Raw genomic sequence first — 20,674 nt, 5'->3', positions numbered from 1 at the left:
CTCACTGACATGTCGGCATAAAGGCAATAAAACCCCTTGAATTAATTCCAGATAATCCCTCACCATGAAAAGGATAGCTTAACCTGACAGACCATGATTAAATATTCCAGTCAAAGGAAGTAAAATATTGAAGTACAAAGGACAGTAAAAATTAAATCAAATTGTTTGAAGATTGAATCAGTGGAAATTTACACAAGTATATACGTCTTAAAATATTACGAAAAATATTTGTTGAAAAATAAATTCAATTCAATTTTTTTAAATTTGTTTTTTTTTTTATTTGAATTTCAATTTTTTTGAATTTAAAAGAAAAATCCAGCAGTTATGCGGTTTTCGGTAGTAGTACGATTAAAAAAAAAAAACGAGGAATATAACCTAAAATAAGCTAGGAACATATTGCATCAAACAACTTAGGTCTAAACAGGTGAAGTTGTCTTTGATAGATTGTTAATGCTTGAATTTTAGCATACGAAACGCTTTATCAAAGTTAACCAAGTATTTTATCTAATTTATTTTCATGTTTAATGTGATGGCGCTTAACAAATAATATGAAAAAAAACTTCGTTTTCTTAAAGAGTTAAAGAGGCTGCGTCCCAAAGTCGAACCTTAAAACGTACAGGAATTAGGAGAGGCAGTTGGGGGGCTGCCGCCCCCCAAATCCTCCGCTTTTAAAGACTCTTTTGTACAGGTTTTTTGTTGTGGGGGGCTGCCGCCCCCCTACTCCCCCCGCTCTTGGCTTCGGAAAGGCCCTGTTTTAATTAACAAAACAAAAAACCTGTACAAAAGAGTCTTTAAAAGCGGGGGGTTTGGTGGGCGGCACCCCAACTACCTCTCCTAATCCCTGTACGTTTTAAGGTTCGACTTTGGGACGCAGCCTCTTTAACTCTTTAAGAAAACGAAGTTTTTTTCATATTATTATATGATTATATATTATTATTATTATTATATTATAAACCCCCCGCTTTTAAAGACTCTTTTGTACAGGTTTTTTGTTGTGGGGGGCTGCCGCCCCCCTACTTCCCCCGCTCTTGGCTTCGGAAAGGCCCTCTTTTAATTAACAAAACAAAAAACCTGTACAAAAGAGTCTTTAAAAGCGGGGGGTTTGGGGGGCGGCAGCCCCCCAACTGCCTCTCCTAATTCCTGTACGTTTTAAGGTTCGACTTTGGGACGCAGCCTCTTTAACTCTTTAAGAAAACGAAGTTTTTTTCATATTATTTCTGTAAGAGGCTGCGTCCCAAAGTCGAACCTTAAAACGTACAGGAATTAGGAGAGGCAGTTGGGGGGCTGCCGCCCCCCAAACCCCCCGCTTTTAAAGACTATTTTGTACAGGTTTTTGTTGTGGGGGGCTGCCGCCCCCCTACTCCCCCCGCTCATGGCTTCGGAAAGGCCCTCTTTTAATTAACAAAGCAAAAAACCTGTACAAAAGAGTCTTTAAAAGCGGGGGGTTTGGGGGGCGGCAGCCCCCCAACTACCTCTCCTAATTCCTGTACGTTTTAAGGTTCGACTTTGGGACGCAGCCTCTTTAACTCTTTAAGAAAACGAAGTTTTTTTCATATTATTATATGATTATATATTATTATTATTATTATATTATAAACCCCCCGCTTTTAAAGACTCTTTTGTACAGGTTTTTTGTTGTGGGGGGCTGCCGCCCCCCTACTCCCCCCGCTCTTGGCATCGGAAAGGCCCTCTTTTAATTAACAAAACCAAAAACCTGTACAAAAGAGTCTTTAAAAGCGGGGGGTTTGGGGGGCGGCAGCCCCCCAACTGCCTCTCCTAATTCCTGTACGTTTTAAGGTTCGACTTTGGGACGCAGCCTCTTTAACTCTTTAAGAAAACGAAGTTTTTTTCATATTATTTCTGTACGTTTTTCTACAATCCATGGTGGATGTAATTTAATAATTCCTGTACTCCTCGTACAGGAATTAGGACTGCCTCTCCTAATTCCTGTACGTTTTAAGGTTCGACTTTGGGACGCAGCCTCTTTAACTCTTTAAGAAAACGAAGTTTTTTTCATATTTTGTGAAAAAACCGCCCGATAAGGGACTTGAACCCTTGACCTTAGGATTAAAAGTCCCACGCTCTACCGACTGAGCTAACCGGGCATGTTTGAAGTCAAAATACCTGCATGTGTATAAATATAACTTTTAAATAACTTTTAAGAATTTCAAAAATTAACATGGGCTCTTATGGGGAAATGGGTTTTTCTAAGCTAGAAAATCGGGGGGTTAAGATTTTCCGACGAAACTTTCCAGGAAAATTACTCGGAGAATTCCGCGTCGAATGAGTCTTCGTACACCCAGATCCGATGTCGGCTGTGACCTGTAGGCGTGGCGAAAAAGAAACAAAAGGAGAACATGAACATTAAGTGGCTATGCGTGGTTTCTGGAAAACAGGGAAGGAGTTATCGAATCAGCTTCTGGGCCCTAGGGGACCTTAACTTGTGAATTTCAGCCCGATCGGACAACGTTAAAGGGGGAGTGGGGTTGGGTGGTCGAAACTTTCGGCCAGATTTTCCCCATGAAGGAAAAGTCGGAGGGGGATGAAATTTGGCAGGTTTCTTAGTTGGAGCTCGGGCTACGAAATGCATCCCTCCCCATCCTCTGCGACTACTGGAACCGAAGATCGCTTAACATTGTCGTGGTTCGCCTCTTTAAAGAGGCACGAGTGTGCCTCCTTGAAATGTTTTACTACCCTATAAGCAACATAGTTTCGGAACAGTAACAACAAAATCTTAGAAATCAAGAGTAAAAAGTAAAAAAAATAAAAAGTAAAAATAAAAAAATACATATTAAAAAAAGTCAGATGTTATTCTTTACTAAAGACAAATATTATTAGCATACACTAAAAAAAGTAAAATATTATTTTAGTAAAAAGTAAAAAAACTAAAAAAGTAAATATAAAAAATACTAAAAAAAAGTAAAAATTAAAAAAAAAATAAAAAGTGTAAAAATTTTATTCTTGGAAATCAAGAGGAAAATTAGGTCTAGTAAAAATAGACCTAAGATGGGCCCAGGGGTAAAAAATGCTTTTATATTGGTGTCCTTGGGACTTTAAATGCTATAAATCACGGCTTTGAAACAACTATTCAAAATAAATTACACAAGCTTTTTTTTTAAGTTAGCCTATAATTTTAACACAGAAATGAGACTCATGTTTTTTTAAAGGGGGCAGAGCTGCTCATTCTAGAAAGTGAGTTTTCAGACCAGAAAACCTCATTTCATAATTTGTACGTTTTTCCAGGTTTGCTCACTGAAAATCGTGGACAATCGATGGCACATTACATGATTGGTGGATGTATGTCACACGTGGTGTGAAGAGTTATGGCATGGCGGAATTGTTATAAGCACACCTGAACAATTGTCACTCTGATGCGTATACCCAGATGGTATCAAGTTGGCAAACCCTCCCATTTTTCTGATACTGATAGGACGTCAAGGCCATCAGATAACAACAAACAAGTTTGTTTTGTTACCATCGGCTTGCAAAGAAGGCACTTTTGTTTATCTGAATTTGACAGTAGCATAAAGCATTTGTGACGAAAGGGCTAAATATCTCTAATTTGGGACTATCCACCGAATTTATTACTCGCCACACCCCACTCCGTAACCACCTGGATGTCCATCCTCTCCCCTGAGTGTGAGGAGATTTTATATCTTAATTTACTGACATAGAGCACTAAAGTATAAATTTACCAAAAGGCAATTTTTCTAATTGGATTTTCCTACAATAGGAAAGCCGAGGACGCAGATGGAATAGGGGAAAGAGGATGATGTTAATTATGGGGTAAACACGGTGTTACAACTTATTATTTCTCCAGCGACTGTAAATAGGCACTATTAAAATAAATAAAGGCGGTAACAAACGCAATTTTTAATCTTTACAAAGCCAGACACGTACAAATGTTTTATTTCTTGGAACGAGGGGCAAATACGAGGAAACACTGAAACAGCTGACTTAAAGCAAAAATACAAGAGATGAAGGGGAAAAAGAAGAAAAACCAAGATTTCCAGAGGTCCCAAACCAGGCACGTACACGGGCATTATTTTCAGGGGCTGAATAATACAAAAATTGTTCGGGAAGGGATATCAATATGAAAGCGAATTATATTGAATAGTAAGTGTCTGAAAATTCAAGAAAAATTAGGATTTTCCCCTTCTACGTGCATGCTTGCCCCAAACATCCTTGCACACGTACCTGCACTGAGCCCATATTTTTCGGAGAGGGGGTCACTAACTTTGGAGATGGCCAGTATTTTCGCTTAAGCCGACAAGTCTACCAAAAAAATATATTTTTTATTATTTGATTTTCTCCGCATTCCTCAACAGTTCTTATTACTGTATATAAATTTAGACAGTACAATCATTCCCTATCTCAACCACTAGACAAGGCCGGACCGATAAGAAAGTGCCCCAGAGAACATTTAAACAAGGAGAAACATAAGCGGCATTAGATTTTTTCAGGGTTCGACAAGTCAGATTTCTCTTGAACACGAAACCTGGCTTCACCTTAATAACCCTAACTTTTAACGAATCTAATCTTAAATTAATTTATTCCAATACACATATAAAAATCGGTAATTAGTAGCGTAATTTTAATGTTAGATGTTTTAAGGAATTACAAGTTGATTTCAAAGTCATAGGAGGAGGTGTTTATACGCGCCAATAATTTAGTAGCCAAAAATTACTGAGTTTGATTACACTGTATAAATTTATATACAGTAGATCTTCCACTTTGGTATTTTTTTTTCTGTTTTTGGCTCATATTCTGTGGAATCACTGAACCCAAGACCACTCTCTTGTAGTTGACTATGGCCGTGGACAGGGTCTAGTTTTCAGCTAATCAAAGCTCACCCCCCTCTTTGAGTAAATTTCTGTGTATATCCCTGGTATAAACATCGAAGAGTTTCAATGAGAAAAAAAATACTGTCCTTTTTTGATTCGAAGACCGTTTCGTGTAAGTTGGTGTGAGAGAAATTGTTAAGGATCGTTCGCGTTGCCCTGTCTTCTGGCCCTGTCTATGCCAATTCAATATGCACGATATCATTTAGATGGCCTTCGATCCTGCATTGTGGAAGCCCATGAAAGTGTTTCAATGCACTATCTATTAGTAGAAGGAAAAAAATAAACAACAAGGTGATAGATGGTATAGATTTCTTAAGGAGTGGCGAAGATGTAATTTTTAATTTATTCATTTTTTTCATGGGGATATTGAAAAGCTGCAGGGCCGGAAATTTAATTTTCTACTCTTTCAATGAAAACACCCAGAAAGTCTTTCAAAATCAAAACGGAGAGGTGAAAAATCTAGGAAACATTTGCTTTTCTCCACTTTGGTACCTCTGGTGGACAGCCCAGGAATATGCTTCAGATTTACAATCGTTATAGGTTGTTATGCTGTTTTATTACCAGTTGAGACATAGTTAACCTATATTCTTATCAACTTTAATTAGAACATAGGTATATATAGTTATGTATTCGATTTTATAGTTACATTGCTATATGCCTTTTTTATTGCTTTCATAGCTATATATCTTTATTATGGATATAAAAATTTTACTGCTACATATCCGATTTTTCATTGTTTGTTGTTACAAAAGGAAGAATTTCTTGATTAACCACGATGCAAATAAAACAATGCTGACATAAGTATTTAACTAAATTAATGAGTGATAATTAGGCGGCTTTCACATTATGTACGTAAGTTAACTGCTACCAAATGAATTACTTCTGATACAAGAATTAAAATTCAGGGTAGTATCCTTTTTTAGGGGGGGTTACATTTTTTTGGAGGGAGTACAAAAATATGTAAAACGCGTCACGAATTTGTTTGATAAAAACAGTCTGACGAGAGATCAGACAGTTTTTGCAATAAGTCCCCCTGCTCCTCCCTCCTGGAAAAATATTTCACGAAGTAATTAAATAAAACCCATTTCAAACTCGGTAATCTTGGTTACAAGATCCCTTGTCTGTTTTTGCTGCAATATCAACAATAGAATAATTCAATTCCATTCCCTATTCAGCAATGTTTCCAATATTGTAGTCGTTACCGCGACAAATACGTCCTAAGCCCTCCGCCTGATACCTGTATATGCCCCTAGCCTATATAAAAAACCTTTGATTTTTTTTAAATTGGCATTATTCAACATCATAAACAAATTGTTGATAAGAACTAAGTTAAAAAAACAATGCAAACCAATCAGAAAAGTTTTTTTTTATAGGCAGGGTTAAGTTCATGCACCAAAGGAGGGCACACGAATCCCTCCACAGGGCGTGTCTTAAGTACCTCCCTTTTGAAAATCGAAAAATAGGGTCCTAAAATGTATCAGCTTTGTGCTTGACCATGCACCCTAGAAGAAGAATCTCCAGGAACCAACACCCCCTTTCAAACAGAGAGCCTATGTTCCAATATTTTCTCCCAGGTACCTCCCTGGTCTAAAAAAGGATTACTTATATTTTTTTCATGGGAAAAAGCATGCTTTAATTACATGAGTGTATACTGTAATACATGTTAAGACAATCAAAATATTCCTCATTTCAGGAGTGGCAAGTAACACCGTCTTTTAAAAACCAGATTATTTGAAAACTTACCGTACAAAATTTCAAGCCAGTAAAAGGAAGTACCTCGGTTAATTTAAGAGTAAAATGAAATAAAAAGTTCTTTTGGGTCTCAGTCAAGGCCGTAGCCTGGGGGGTTAGGGAGTTCGACCCCTCCCCAAAAGTTTGTCGGAATCGTAAGAAAAAACATAACAAAAATGAATATAAACAAATTTTTGATGCGTTTTCCAAAGTTTTTACCCCCAGCCCCCGAAATTTTTTTAACCTCTCCCTCCCACTAAAAAAAATCCTGGATGCGACACTAGTCTCAGTTCATAGATGTTTATGTTTTCCTTTTCCTTTTCTCTTTTTTTTCTTTGATTATTATTATTATTTTGCATATTTCTTTTTATTTTCATGATCAGAGGTTGGTTATAATTTGGTTGTTTTATTTCCTTTTTTTTATTTTGTTCGTTTGTTAAGAGTTTTGTTTGTTAGGCGTTTGTTATATATGTGATCGCCCAGTATCAAGTGCTTTCACGTCTTTTTTTGGGCAGCCACTTGGATAAATCCTATGTGTTGCATCATTTCGTAATTCGACAAATCAAACTGAATTGAATTGAACACGCGTGCAGAAGATAATAAGAATCATCCATCCCAAGACCAAGTCCGAAGGACCCAATGTGCATAAGAAATTTAACAGGCCAACCTTTCTCCAGAATAGCCAATCGAATTTTTAGAAACTTTGCTTTTCCTATAGCTTTGCCTTTGCTCCAGAACAGCCTATCGGATTTTTAGTAGCTTTGTTTTTCCTATAGCCTAAACTTTTGATGTGCTTTTGAAGTTGTTTTATAGTTTGTGTTGCCTAAACTTTTGAAGCTGTTTTTGATGTGTTTTTTTTTTTCAATTCCCTAAGTTTCTATATCTACCAAAATATATTTTCCAGCTTATGTCTTTGTTCAATACTGTGTAGATTTAATTATCCCTGGATGCCATATTGGTGTCTAACATTTAACAAGTTGGTATTATTAATATATATAATAATACTGATTTTATGCACGTTATTATTGTAATTTCTTATGGATTCAATCATCCCTAGTAGTCATGTATTCCCTTAGAAATCGGCAATTATTAATTTCATAGTATAAAATAATGACACTTCTCGTGGTGAAAGGAAAAATTAATGGCAATTTATCCGATGATAAAAGAAACGATGACACTTTTAGCAATGACAGAATACAACCATCACACTTTGTCTGAAGACAGAAAGAAAAAACGATCCCCTCTTTTGCAATCATAGAGAAAAACTGTGATGCTTTGTCTGATGACACAAAAACGAAGGGTTTTGCCAGGGCCGAATCGAGGATTTATTTTCCGGGGGGAGGGGGCTTCAAAATAACTTAAAACATCAAAAATTTGTTTCTGTTCATTTTTATAATGTTTTTACGAGTCAGGCAAGCATTTCGGGGGGGGGGGGGGGTTCAAACCCCCCAGGAATACGGCCTTGGTTTTTGCAATGACAGAAAAAACGAAGGAGAGAAAAAAACACATTTAAAATCAACCCAATGACAGAAAGAAACAGTGACACTTTCGGCAATAAACCGGAATCAAACACACAAAGAGCAACAGTAAAATGGTCTTGTGTCAAAGTCTTACAGAACTTTCTTGGAGGAGTCTTTCATTTATCAGTTTGTTGTTTAGTTGTTTCTTTGTTGTTGTTGTTTTAGTCTCTTTTGTAGTTAAGAAACATGCACTTCAAAAGTTAAAATTTTCTTTTACATATATCTCTTTTCCATCCGTTTTCATTTTTTTTAAACTAAAGAGCCCTTCTTTTGATTTTGTCTTTTCTTTTTTATTAATCTTCGTTATTTTTTGGCCTGTTTTTGTGCTTAATTTGATTTGATATCTGATGATCAGCTGATTGGCAGTACGCATAGGTGCAAATAGGTCCAATCGTTGGGGGAGGTGTAATATGGATTTTATCCATTCAGAGAGTAAGTGCTGTTTTTAGGTCAAGGTCTATCAAATTTTCCTTACTAAGAGATGGTTAGGAGAGGGGGTGCCCTGTATCTACGTTCAGGCGTGTGTGTAAATTCTAGTAATCAGAACGTAGATTGGACTGAGTGAGTGTCCTCTCGGTTAAAGCAAATCAAACAGTTCGTGGTAAAGAACATCCCTTACTAAGGGATGGTTAGGAGAGGGGGTGCCCTGTATCTACGTTCAGGCGTGTGTGTACATTCTAGTAATCAGAACGTAGATTGGACTGAGTGAGTGTCCTCTCGGTTAAAGCAAATCAAACAGTTCGTGGTAAAGAACATCCCTTACTAAGGGATGGTTAGGAGAGAGGGTGCCCTGTCTCTACGTTCAGGCGTGTGTGTACATTCTAGTAATCAGAACGTAGATTGGACTGAGTGAGTGTCCTCTCTGTTAAAGCAAATCAAACAGTTCTGGTAAAGAACATCCCTTACTAAGGGATGGTTAGGAGAGGGGGTGCCCTGTCTCTACGTTCAGGCGTGTGTGTACATTCTAGTAATCAGAGCGTAGATTGGACTGAGTGAGTGTCCTCTCGGTTAAAGCAAATCAAACAGTTCGTGGTAAAGAACATCCCTTACTAAGGGATGGTTAGGAGAGGGGGTGCCCTGTCTCTGCGTCCAGGTGTGTGTGTGTACATTTTTGTAATCAGAACGTAGATTGGACTGAGTGAGTGTCCTCTCGGTTAAAGCAAATGAAAGAGTTCGTGGTAAAGAACTGTAAGTAAGGAGCTCAATGGGAAAAAACGGAAGTTTGACACCGATAGATACATCAAAAGAATCGAATTTTTATGCTGATTTCAAATATTTAAGTATATAAGTTTTAAATATATAATTTTCATCCAGTTTAGTCTTAACCATCAAAAGTTATAAGCCTGGGAAAATTTGCCTTACTTTCAAAGAAGGGGTAAACACCCCCTAAACGTCATAAAATCTTAATGAAAATCACAACACCAGCTTCAGCGTATCAGAGAGTCCTACTGTAGAGGTTTCAAGCTCATATCTGCAAAAACGTGGAATTTTGTATTTTTTGCCAGAAGAAAGATCACGGATGCGTTTTTTTTTGTTTTTTTTAGGGGTGATCCTATTAATCCAGTGGTCCTAGAGTATCGCAGGAAGGCTCATTAAAACGGAAATTCAAAGTTCTAGTGCCCTTTATAAGTGACAAAAAATTGGAAGGCAAATAGGTCCCCTCCCACGCTCATTGTTTTCCCAAAGTCACCCGGTCAATATTTTGAGATAGCCATTTCGTTAGGCATAGTCGAAAAATCCAATATCTATGCCTTTGAGGATGACTTTATCCCCCACAGTCCCCGGGGAAAGGGCTGAAAGTTAAGAACTTTGCCCATTGTTTACATAGTATTGGTAATTGGGAAGTATATATAAGTTTTCATGTTTTTCATGTTTTTTCTGGTAGGACGGGGGTCGGCGTGAGGGGGTTACGTGGGAGGATCTTTCCATGGAGAAATTTTTCATGGGGAAAGGAAATTTTTCATGAAAGGGGTGCCAGATATCCCAGCATTATTTTAAAAAAAAATCAGAAATTAAAATAAAAAAAAGTTTTTTCAAATGAAAGTAAAGAGCAAAATTAAAACTTAAAACGAACAGAAATTATTACGTATATGAGGGTTCTCCCCCTCATCAATACCTTGCTCTTTACGTTAATGTTTTTTTTAGTACTTTCAAAAGAGTTATTTATTCTAATTAAATTACCCTTCTGATTCAGGGGTCATTCTTAGAATTGGAACAAAATTCAAACTTAAGCGTAACGAGAAAGGTATTGAAGGGGGGAGAACCCCCTCATATACGTAATAGTTTCTGTTCGTTTTAAGTTTTAATGTTGCTTCTTACTTTCTGTTGGAAAAAACTTGTTTTTTTTACTTAATCGTTAAAAGAAAGGTGTCTCAGCAGGGAAAAGATAACGTCGCAGACAACAAAACGTGATGAATTTCTTTTGAAGAAGCTATGAAAAGAGAAAAGAAAAAAAAACTGATTTGCATATGAAAGGATTGGTAAAAAAAATTTCAAAGGCCTGATCTATGGAACACATTTCATCTTGACGGCGTCAACAATAAGAATAGTCCTACTGACAAGATAAAAAGATCTTATTTAAAAATAATACCGAACAATAGTGCTGAATGGCTGGGATTCAAAATTAAATTAAAACAGGCTCTCATCCCAAGGATTGTAGACCATCGTAGGTTACTTTAATGGTAGAGAGCCAGGACGGATAGTCACGAAAGATACAAGATCGTGGCTTAGTTAAGGGACTATTTACTAGATCTTCTTTCCTATTTACTAGTTCGGCTCTCTGTGTCAAAGGAAATAATATTTTTGGTAAAATACCGTAGGTACTTGTTAATTATACGGAACACAGTACAGAATTTCGCTCTGTAAGATCGGATAAAACCGGTTTGCCTCTCTGCAATCGGTTATGATTTGCTTATTCTGAGTGAGAAAAACTACGATGTAGCCTACCTATATTTTAGCTAAATATTTAATATATACAGGTGGTTAGGGGCCAGGTTAGGTATTTAATATAATGTGTTATGGGTGGCCTGCTTTTCATAATTTTCTGCTGTAGTTCCCATAATTTAGTTTCTAAAGTGTTATATTGTCATGATATTTTGGTATATTTAATCAGGATTAACCTAACTTCACTTCTCGGCAGTGTTCCGTATAATTAGAGCTAACAAATACCACATGCTAAAGTTTACTGTCATGCTATTGTCCGCGTGGTCATTTTCAATCTCAGATTTTTCTGATAGATCTCAATATTTCGTCCTACAGAAGACAGACTATATGGCGATTTCATGGGTCATACCCTCCCCCAGATTCCAATCATGATTATTTCGAATCATTTAAAATTATTTTGAATCATAAATCAGTTAATATATGCAGCTGTTGTGTTATCTTTTCGAACAGTTCCTGGTAACGAACTGTAGTAGGCCTAGGGAGCGACCCGGCTCAATGGTAAACGAAACTCTAAAAAACGGAATTTTGATAACTAACAGATACATCAAAAGAATCGGATTTTTATGCTGATTTTAAATATATAAGTTTCATCAAATTTAGTCGCACTTATCAAAAGTTACGAGTCTGAGAAAATTTGCCTTATTTTGGAAAATAGGGGGGAAACCCTCTAAAAGTCATAGAATCTTAACGAAAATCACGCCATCTCATTCAGCGTATCAAAGAACCCTATTGTGGAAGTTTCAAGCTCCTACCTACAAAAATGTGGAACTCCGTATTTTTTCCCAGAAGATCGATCACGGGTGAGTGTTTTTTTTTTTTTTTTTTTTTTTTTTTTTTTTTTTTTTTTTTTTTTTTTTTTTTTTTTTTTTTTTTTTTTTTTTTTTTTCAGGGTAGGTAGGTAGGCAGGTAGGAATGCGTTTATTTCATCAAATAAAAATTACTAAAATTGCACTTACAATCAATAATATACTGCTCAATTTAGGGACCTAAAATGTCCCTGTTCAGCAGCAAAACTACAACAAATAAATGATAACTATTCATTCAAAATCAAAGAAATACGCAAAAAAAGATTTACGCTAAAGTGTTTTTAGTAATTCCAACTATTTATTCTAATACCTTTCTGATTCAGGAGTCATTCTTAAAGAATTGGGACAAAATTTAAGCTTTAGTGTAAAGAGCGAGGTATTAACGAGGGGACAAATCCCCTCATATACATATTACAAATATACGAATATAGAAGTTGGTTATTTTTTATTAATAAAAACGTTCGTTAAAATTTAAAAGTTCTAGTTGCCTTTTTAAGTAACCAAAAAATTGGAGGGCAACTAGGCCTCCTTCCCCACCCCTTTTTTCTCAAAATCGTCTGATCAAAACTAAGAGAAAGCCATTTAGCCAAAAAAAAGAATTAATATGCAAATTTCATTTTAATAATTTATGTGCACAGCCAAAATCAAACATGCATTAATTCAAAAACGTTCAGATATTAAATAAAAAAAACTAATTTTTTTTAACTGAAATTAAGGATGACATTAAAACTTAAAACGAACAGAAATTACCCCGTGTATGAAAGGCACTGTTCCCTTCTCAATGCCCCGCTCTTTAAACTAAAGTTTTTTACTGTTTAATAAAGTAGAATTGAGAGAAAGAGTCGAACTTTAGCATAAAGAGCGGGGAGTTGAGAAGAGAACAGCCCCTTTCATACACGGAGTAATTTCGGTTCGTTTTACATTAAATGTCACTTCTTGCTTTCAGTTAAAAAAAACTAGTTTTTTTTTTTTTATTTAATTCATCACAAGCTCCGAGCCCACCACCACAGGCGCAAATAGGTATATGCAAAATACAGGAGAATTTATATTGGGAGGAACAAAACATACAGAGGTGGGGTAAAATACGAAAAAAAAAATACAGCAAGACATTAGATGAAAATATAGCAAACATATATGGAAGAAATCATCATGATGAATTCGGAGAAAAATCCCAGATCTCCTTCCCTTGCGTACTTTCCTGGGGGTAATAGAGGTGATTTTTCTTCCAGGAGAATCAGAACCGCAAAAGAAGTTACATGGAGTGAACATATCATTTATGCTTCCTCGAGAAAGAGAGGGGGAAATAATAGGTGCATATGGATCTCCCATCCTCCAGCTCTCCTACGTGCAGGTATTCTAACAATGACTGTTTAAATTATACACATGCGCAAAAACTGCTGAACATGCTTGGAATTGGTCGAGGAGTATTATCTGTTATAATGATTTAGACTCATAGAGGTATATTCCAATTCCCATGTCATCGACTAGTCACATTTATACAACCTTACCCTACATCACCAATCGTACATTTTACTCAGTTTCACAAAAATTTATACTGGCATATCAGAATAGACCACCATTAATAATTCTGATACTGAATGACTCAACGGAATATAGAACAAACCGTATCCCTTAGACTACATCGATACCGTACTAAAAAAAATTTCGTATGGACTTATTGGTAATAAGGGCAAGATACAAAAAATAAGTAAAATAGACCTATTACCTCCGACACGAATAAGGAAATCCCATAAATCCAGACTCAACAGCAGACACTGTTGGTTGTCCAACGATAGGTAATGGTGGCACTAAATCTCCTGTTGGCACAACTGGTGGCAAACCGCCACCCACTTCAACAACTCTTTCACTAGTATGTGGTAGTGTTGAATACGCTGGTGGAATCACTGCTTCACCTGGATTTTGATTTTCACTAATCAGATTAGCCACCTCAGATGAAGCCACATCTTGTGGAGCAGGCATACTATGGGGACGACGATTTCGGCGCTCTCGTCTGTCCCTTCTTCGCCTTGCTTGTTGTGGTTGCACCTCAGTTTGACATTCAGCAGATGCAACATTTCTCGATACACTTAAAAATAAATTATCACTACTTAATGAACGACGAGGTGGGTTGATTCGTGGGTCGCGTGGTCGTTGCGGGATAGACTGAGGAACGTAAACAATATCAGGCTGCCTTACTGCCTGACAATTGGAAGTTCTGGAGCCATTATTTCTATGAGGAAATAATACCCTTTGTGGCATTCCAGCACGAGGCTGCGAAGCAGGATCGTCAACTATATTCACATTATTTCCACTAGCGGTCATTTTGCCGTCAGCAAAACCACATCAGGGAAATGTAAGCAGGAACTGACATCATATTTTATGCTCAGAAACTGAAAAAAAAAAATGCGTATAATTAAAATAAGTACACCGACACAGAAAGAAAAAGGTGACGAAAATATCATACGCAACTTCGGTCTGAATTCGGTATTGTTATTCGAGCGGGGTGCTTTTTTGGAGGGGTGGGAATTACAATAAAAAACTTTAAAAAACGCATCAAAAATATTTTTACACGTTAAACGTTTGTGCAAGCCAGACAAAATTTTTAGAGGGGGGGGGGGGGTTTCAAAACCGGTAGCCCGCCCACCCCTGGATACGGCCTTGATATGAAGTATCAGGGAGCTGCTTTCAAAGAGTTGTTAGGAAAGCCATGAGCGTTCAAAAAAAAACCTCATAAAAACTAACTTCTCAAATGAAAGTCTGAACTGCAATTCAATATCAGGTTTTATATTCAGCTGTCTTTTCACCGCTGCTCAAGACAGTGCTCCTATTATTTTAGTGTCTATTTGCAAGGTTTTCTGCTTTAATATTGTCCTGAGGACTTTCATCTATTTGTTATTCTTAATTCTTCATTGAGGACGGTTGAGTGGAGGTTTCGACCAAAATATTCGCCGATTCGCCTCTTTTTTGCACTGTGATTTCCTTGTTTTAAGCTTCGTCATGTTTTTTTTTTCGTTTTTATTACAACTACTGACTTGGAATGGAGGAGGAGCGTGCACAGCTGGGCCGACTTCAGGTGGCTTAGTGCTGCAGTAAGTTGTTAGTAGCAGTAGTAGTATAGTTAGCGAGATTTCGAAGATAATTACAGGAAGATAATAATATTGATGTTAAAGTGTGTTCGCACGAGAGGGCTTCCGAAGCACCAGACTAAAACGATGATTCATTGATCTTCTCTAACCGACATGAGGATTTCCGTTCCCCTCTCCCAAAATATCATTATTTAGACAATTTTTCCTGTCATTTTCACACGACTCGCCTGTTAAGGTTTAGGTCACTAAGCCTAATGGCACAGGATTCTGTAACATATAATTGCGTTTTTGTAAGGCCCTGAAATTTAACATTATGGATCTATGCTAGTGTTTGAAGTTGAAGTTAAGAGGAAATATTCATTCTTCAATTTTCTTTGAGGCAGGGGGAGGGGTAAGAAGAAACATCAAACAAGATGAAAACCAAAGATTTTTATTACTGTTTAATTTGTTTGGTGTTTAAAAAAGGTTCTGCTTTTGAAAAGAAACCAGTTTTTCCATAGAGGGGACAATGTTCAAATAACATAAAAGTATTACTAATTTCTAGAGGTTTAAAGGTCCATTGGGTTTAAGGCTGAGGACTTCTGCATTTATCCCCCCAAACTCCTAATCCCAGGATTTCTGAATATTTCTTATTTAAATTATCAAATATTACTATTTTTGGTTATTATTTCCCCCTCCTCATGCACTTTAAAAGTCCCTGCTTCCATACCTGCATTAGTATCAGAGTTGTATATACTTACTTTCACAATTTACTAATTCTGAAGAAACTTCAGTCATAAGATTATTGATTATATCCAACTACCAGGTTTGTACCCTTGTTCCCACCTGCGAACAATAGGCCACTTTTAGGTAGGCTATCACACAGCAAGATAAACTTTCAATGACACAAAAAATGCTATTGCCAGCAAAAGTTTCTTCACGGATGGTTTTAACAATAGAAAAAGAGTATCACTAAATATACCCAACGGCTACAATTCGTTATGCCCACTGTACCCGCAGTAAGGTAGTTACTTATAGATGGTAGATTGTATTCAGGCTCAAGGTTATATTCAACAAGTTAAAACATGATAACCTGAAATAGGTATTGAGAAGTTACTAAGGTATTTGTCGATATATATATATAAGGGGGTCATATATTTAATTGCAGGGGAGACGCTCATACTGCCCTAAGGATTGGTTGAGAAGTAACCCTTCGAGAAAGGCTACTGATTTATAGCTTATGGTAGCTATAATGGGTGTGCTTAAAATGCTTGCTGGTATGTCAGCGAAAATAAACTTTGCTGGTAGCAGAGGAGAAGCAAGGTTTCTATTTTGAATGTGGTCCAAATAATATCAGAGAGAGGAGGGGAACAGCACAGAGGAGGGAAAATTTGCTATGTAGTTATTGTGTACAATAGATTATATTCTTACCAAGGGGTTATCGAGAATTTTCGTTCGTTTTTTCGGGAGGGAGGGGGAGGTAAAAAGAACACATCCAAAATTTGTTGATATGCATTTTTATGACGTTTTGACAAGTCGGGCAAAAACTTCGGGGGGGGGGGGGGGGTCCGACCCAGTAGCCCCCCAACCCGAATACAGCCTTGATTGTTACACTAGGAGGGGCAAAAAAAAGAATCTTCGGTAAAATTCTAGGTAATTGACTTATTGCTATCTCGAAAAGGGTTTAGGTTAGGAAAATGAAACTTTCAGGGATGGGTCTACAGGCTAAAGTATGTCCCCGGAAGGTATTTTAAAGTACCCATCTCCGCTCCTTCTCCATCTAGAGGGTCCCGACCTTTGATGACCTTTAAAAATATGTATGTTATAAAAGTGAAACCTTGCAAAATAGATCTTCTGCTTAATTGAGGTACAACAAAATTGTTTTCAGCTTCATAACTTTGCTCAATTCCATTTTATACGGTTTTAAAGACATGCAAATACATTTCTTAAATTTTGAAGAAAAAAAAAACATTGATATGGCTAAAAATTCTTCACAAATAACGGGAATTGTAATTTCAGAACTAAAGGCAGAGAAAAAGCAATTAGCAACAAAAAAATTAAGGTAAAATGTTGTTTTGTCAAAATTTCAATAGGTATAGACCTGTCATGTAGGCAAATTTCAGGGCCCTCTAGAGGGAGTAGGAGTGGAGGTGGGTAGTTTAAAATACCTTCCCGGGACATACTTTAGCCTGTAGACCTATCCCTGAAAGTTTCATTTTCCTAACCTAAAAATGTAACGAAAAATTCCCCCTGTATTTTACGTCTATTTCGAGGGGCCTGTTTCACTGCGGAGAATTTTCGAGTTTGATATTTTCTTCACATGTGTCATATAACGAAAGGTTTTCCCCTTTGAAAAATCCTATAAATTAGGTGGTTTGCCCCATCCGTGGCGGAAGTATACCATTTGTGGCACTGAAAGCCAATGGAAATGGGCAGTGACACTCTGAGATACACATGGCTGCGGAGAGTGGGAGACGCCTTGATGCGGGGGTCTTGGTTTTTAGACCCCTCATAAATATACAAAATTTTCCCGAATCTAAAGGCACTTCTTATTAAAAACTATCAATTAATATTTGTTTTCTTATCATTGCCCCTCTCTCGGCATAAAAATTGGTACTTGTGTATTATTCAAAACACATTCAATAAGTGAAGTTAGGTTCTTTCGTGAAACAAACTACGATGCAGGTACATTTTAATTAAATATTTGGCACTTGTTCATTATTCAATTGATTCAATTCAATTCAGAACACACTCAAGAATTTTGCTGAGGAAATCCGGTTTCATAGCCATAAAGACAATACTCAATTTAGTTTGCTACGCATAGCGATAGAAGATAGTGTCTGTACATGGATTTTGAAATAAAGATTTGACATTTTCCAAAGACTGAAAAAGAGGCAATTATATTTTTCCAGGACAAGGGGTTGTTGCCCACAACAAAACAGTGCGTCAATAGACACAACATGACTTTTTCATCATATTTTGTTTTATTTCATTAGCTTTATCAAAAGTTTGGGCTATATGTTTGCACATTAGGGGCGGGGGGGCATTATATCAAATACCTAACCTAACCACTTCTATATATAAAATATTTCATTAAAATATACCTGCATCGTGGTTTGTTTCACGAAAGAACCCAACTTCACTTATTGAGTGTGTTCTGAGTAATACACAAGTACCTAAAAATCTTACGTACGTACCTGGCTTCGAAAAATTCCATGTTTTCACTGTTCCAAAGACCCCCCTCCCCCCGAATCAATTTCCATGTGATAGAGGCAAAAACAATTAGCAGTCCCGTTGAATCTGGAACTGAAAAATTTACCTCATAGAAATCCGTTGTGTCGCCCCCGAAATGCCATTATAAAGCAGAACAATATCTAAAGCCTCTGCATTTATTCAGCACCTTATCTGAGCATTAGGAAGAACAAAAGAGCAATCATTTATGTCTCCTAACACCGAAGAGAAACGAAGCATTGTTCCAGAGAGAGGCGATCAATCAAACGATGATGGCAAGCAATAAATGTAGCAACGCTATTAATGCATTGTCACCATGGTTGCCAAAACTGAGAAATCTAAATGGAAAATGCGTCATTCGGTAGATTTCTTGGAAATAAAGTCGAAAAAGCTTGAAACACTCTTAACTAATACTATTAGCCGTACCTGCATAGAGAGGGGTATGGGCGTACGCAGGGAACCTTTGCCCCCCTTCCTCCCAAATACTTTATTTACAAAAAATTGGGACACTTCTTATTCAAGTTATTGAATAAAATTTTATTCTACTATCAGTCCTCTTTCGGTATTGATTCGTAACCCATCTGGAAATTTTGCTTCAAAAAAGGAACTTTGTCTGTTTTTGACTCCCCCCCCCCACATACACACCACCATCATCAAAACTGACTTCTGAGTAAGCAATATTTAACAACTCTATTGAATCATGAATTGAATAGACCACCGCATGGAATCCACAATGCTGCCCCCCTCCAAATATCATAAGAAAACTGAGGAGCATGAAAAGACTCTCAACATCAATTCAGTCCCTTAAGCGAGCACTAGGAAGAGCAAAACAGGAATAATTAAGTCTCCTATGACCCGAGAGAACCAAAGCATCTTTTCATAAATTAAATATAAAAAAACAAATTTTTTTAACTGAAAGTGAGGAGCGACATTAAAACTTAAAACGAACAGAAATTATTTCGTACATGAAAGGGATTGCTCCCTCCTCAACGCCCCGCTCTTTACGCTAAAGTTTGACTCTTTCTCTCAACTCTACTTTTTAAAACGGTAAAAAACTTCATATGTTTTTATTACGTATATGAGGGGTTCACCCCTCGTCAGTACCTCGCTCTTTACACTAAAGCATAAATTTTGTCCCAATTCCTTGAGAATGACCCCTGAATCACAAAGACCGTAGAATAAATAGTTGAAATTACTAAAAATAGTTTAGCGTAAAGAGCGAGATATTAGGAGGAGGTGAACCCCTCTTATGCGTAATAATTTCTGTTCGTTTTAAGTTTTAATACTGCTCCTTGCTTTCAGTTGAAAAAACTTTTTCATATTTATTTTTTCATTGTTTTATTTAAATAATGCTAGAAAATCCTGCACTCCGTTCATGCAAATGTTCTTCCTCGATGACAAATTCCTCCATGGAAAGCTCCCCCAACATGTCCCCCTCTTCTTAACCCCTCCCGCAACCAAAAAATCCCCTTGAAAACGTCTGTACACTTCCCAATAACCATTACTACATGTAAACACTGGCCAAAGTTTGTAACTTGTAGCCCCTCCCATGGAGACTGTGGGGGAGTAAGTCGTCCCCAGAGACATAGTTATAAGGTTTTGACTATGCTGAATAAAATGGCTATCTCAGAATTTTGATCCGATGACTTTGGGAAAATAATTAGCGTGGGCGGGGGCGTAAGTGCCCTCCAATTTTTTTGGTCACATAAAAAGGGCCCTATAACTTTTCATTTCCATTAGAATGAGCCCTCTCGCAAACATTCTAGGACCACTGGTTCAATACGATCACCCCTGGGAAAAAAAAAACAAACAAATAAACACGCATCCGTGATCTGCCTTCTGGCAAAAAAATACAAAATTCCACATTTTTGTAGATAGGAGCTTCAAACTTCTACAGTAGGGTTCTCTGATACGCTGAATCTGATGGTGTGACTTTAGTTAAGATTCTATGACTTTTAGGGGGTGTTTCCCCTATTTTCAAAAATAAGGAAAATTTTCTCAGGCTCGTAACTTTTGATGGGTAAGACTAAACTTGATGAAACTTGTGTCTTTTAAGTCAGCATTAAAATGCGAATCTTTTGAAGTAGCTATTGGTATCAAAATTCCGTTTTTTAGAGTTTTGGTTACTATTGAGCCTGGTCGCTCCTTACTATAATAGCTCCTTACCACGAACTGTTTGAAACGATCAATGATGGCAACAAACATATGGAATGGCCTGCAAACTCTTCGTTATTTGCGTAGGTTATATCTCGAAGCGCCACTATTTCGTCATGCGCGCAATCTTCTAGCATGATACGCTTCTTAACCGCTTACTAAAAAAGGCAACTAGAACTTTTAGTTTTAATTACGAACGTTTCTATTAGTAATAAATATAACTTATAAATTAACTGATGTAACAAGCTTCTATATTCGTATATTTTTATTACGTATATGCTGGGGTTCAACTTCTTGTCAATACCTCACTCTTTACACCAAAGTTCGAATTTTATTACAATTCTTTAAGAATGGCCCCTGAATCACAAAGGCCGTTTAAT

General features: G+C 37.0%; 1 protein-coding gene across 3 annotated transcripts in view; it reads right to left on the bottom strand.

Annotated features, from left to right (window-relative positions):
• The window catches only part of LOC136041591 (uncharacterized), a 98,386-nt gene that overhangs the window by 43,559 nt on the left and 34,153 nt on the right, over nt 1-20,674 (bottom strand). Inside the window, exons 1-2 of one of the 3 annotated variants that reach the window (XM_065726291.1) lie at nt 18,229-18,248; nt 13,571-14,234 (exon numbers count right to left, since the gene is read on the bottom strand). In XM_065726291.1, the coding sequence (XP_065582363.1) occupies nt 13,571-14,166 (596 nt within the window). In that variant the 5' untranslated portion in view covers nt 14,167-14,234; nt 18,229-18,248. Of the gene's footprint in view, nt 1-13,570; nt 14,235-15,670; nt 15,844-18,228; nt 18,249-20,674 lie in introns of those variants that run through there. The other 2 variants (XM_065726289.1, XM_065726288.1) reach the window with 2 other exon arrangements.

The sequence above is a fragment of the Artemia franciscana genome, unplaced genomic scaffold (assembly GCF_032884065.1).
Source record: "Artemia franciscana unplaced genomic scaffold, ASM3288406v1 PGA_scaffold_30, whole genome shotgun sequence".
Lineage (NCBI taxonomy): Eukaryota > Metazoa > Arthropoda > Branchiopoda > Anostraca > Artemiidae > Artemia > Artemia franciscana.
Note: the sequence above shows the minus strand (reverse complement) of the source record. Positions and strands in the feature narration are given on the sequence as shown.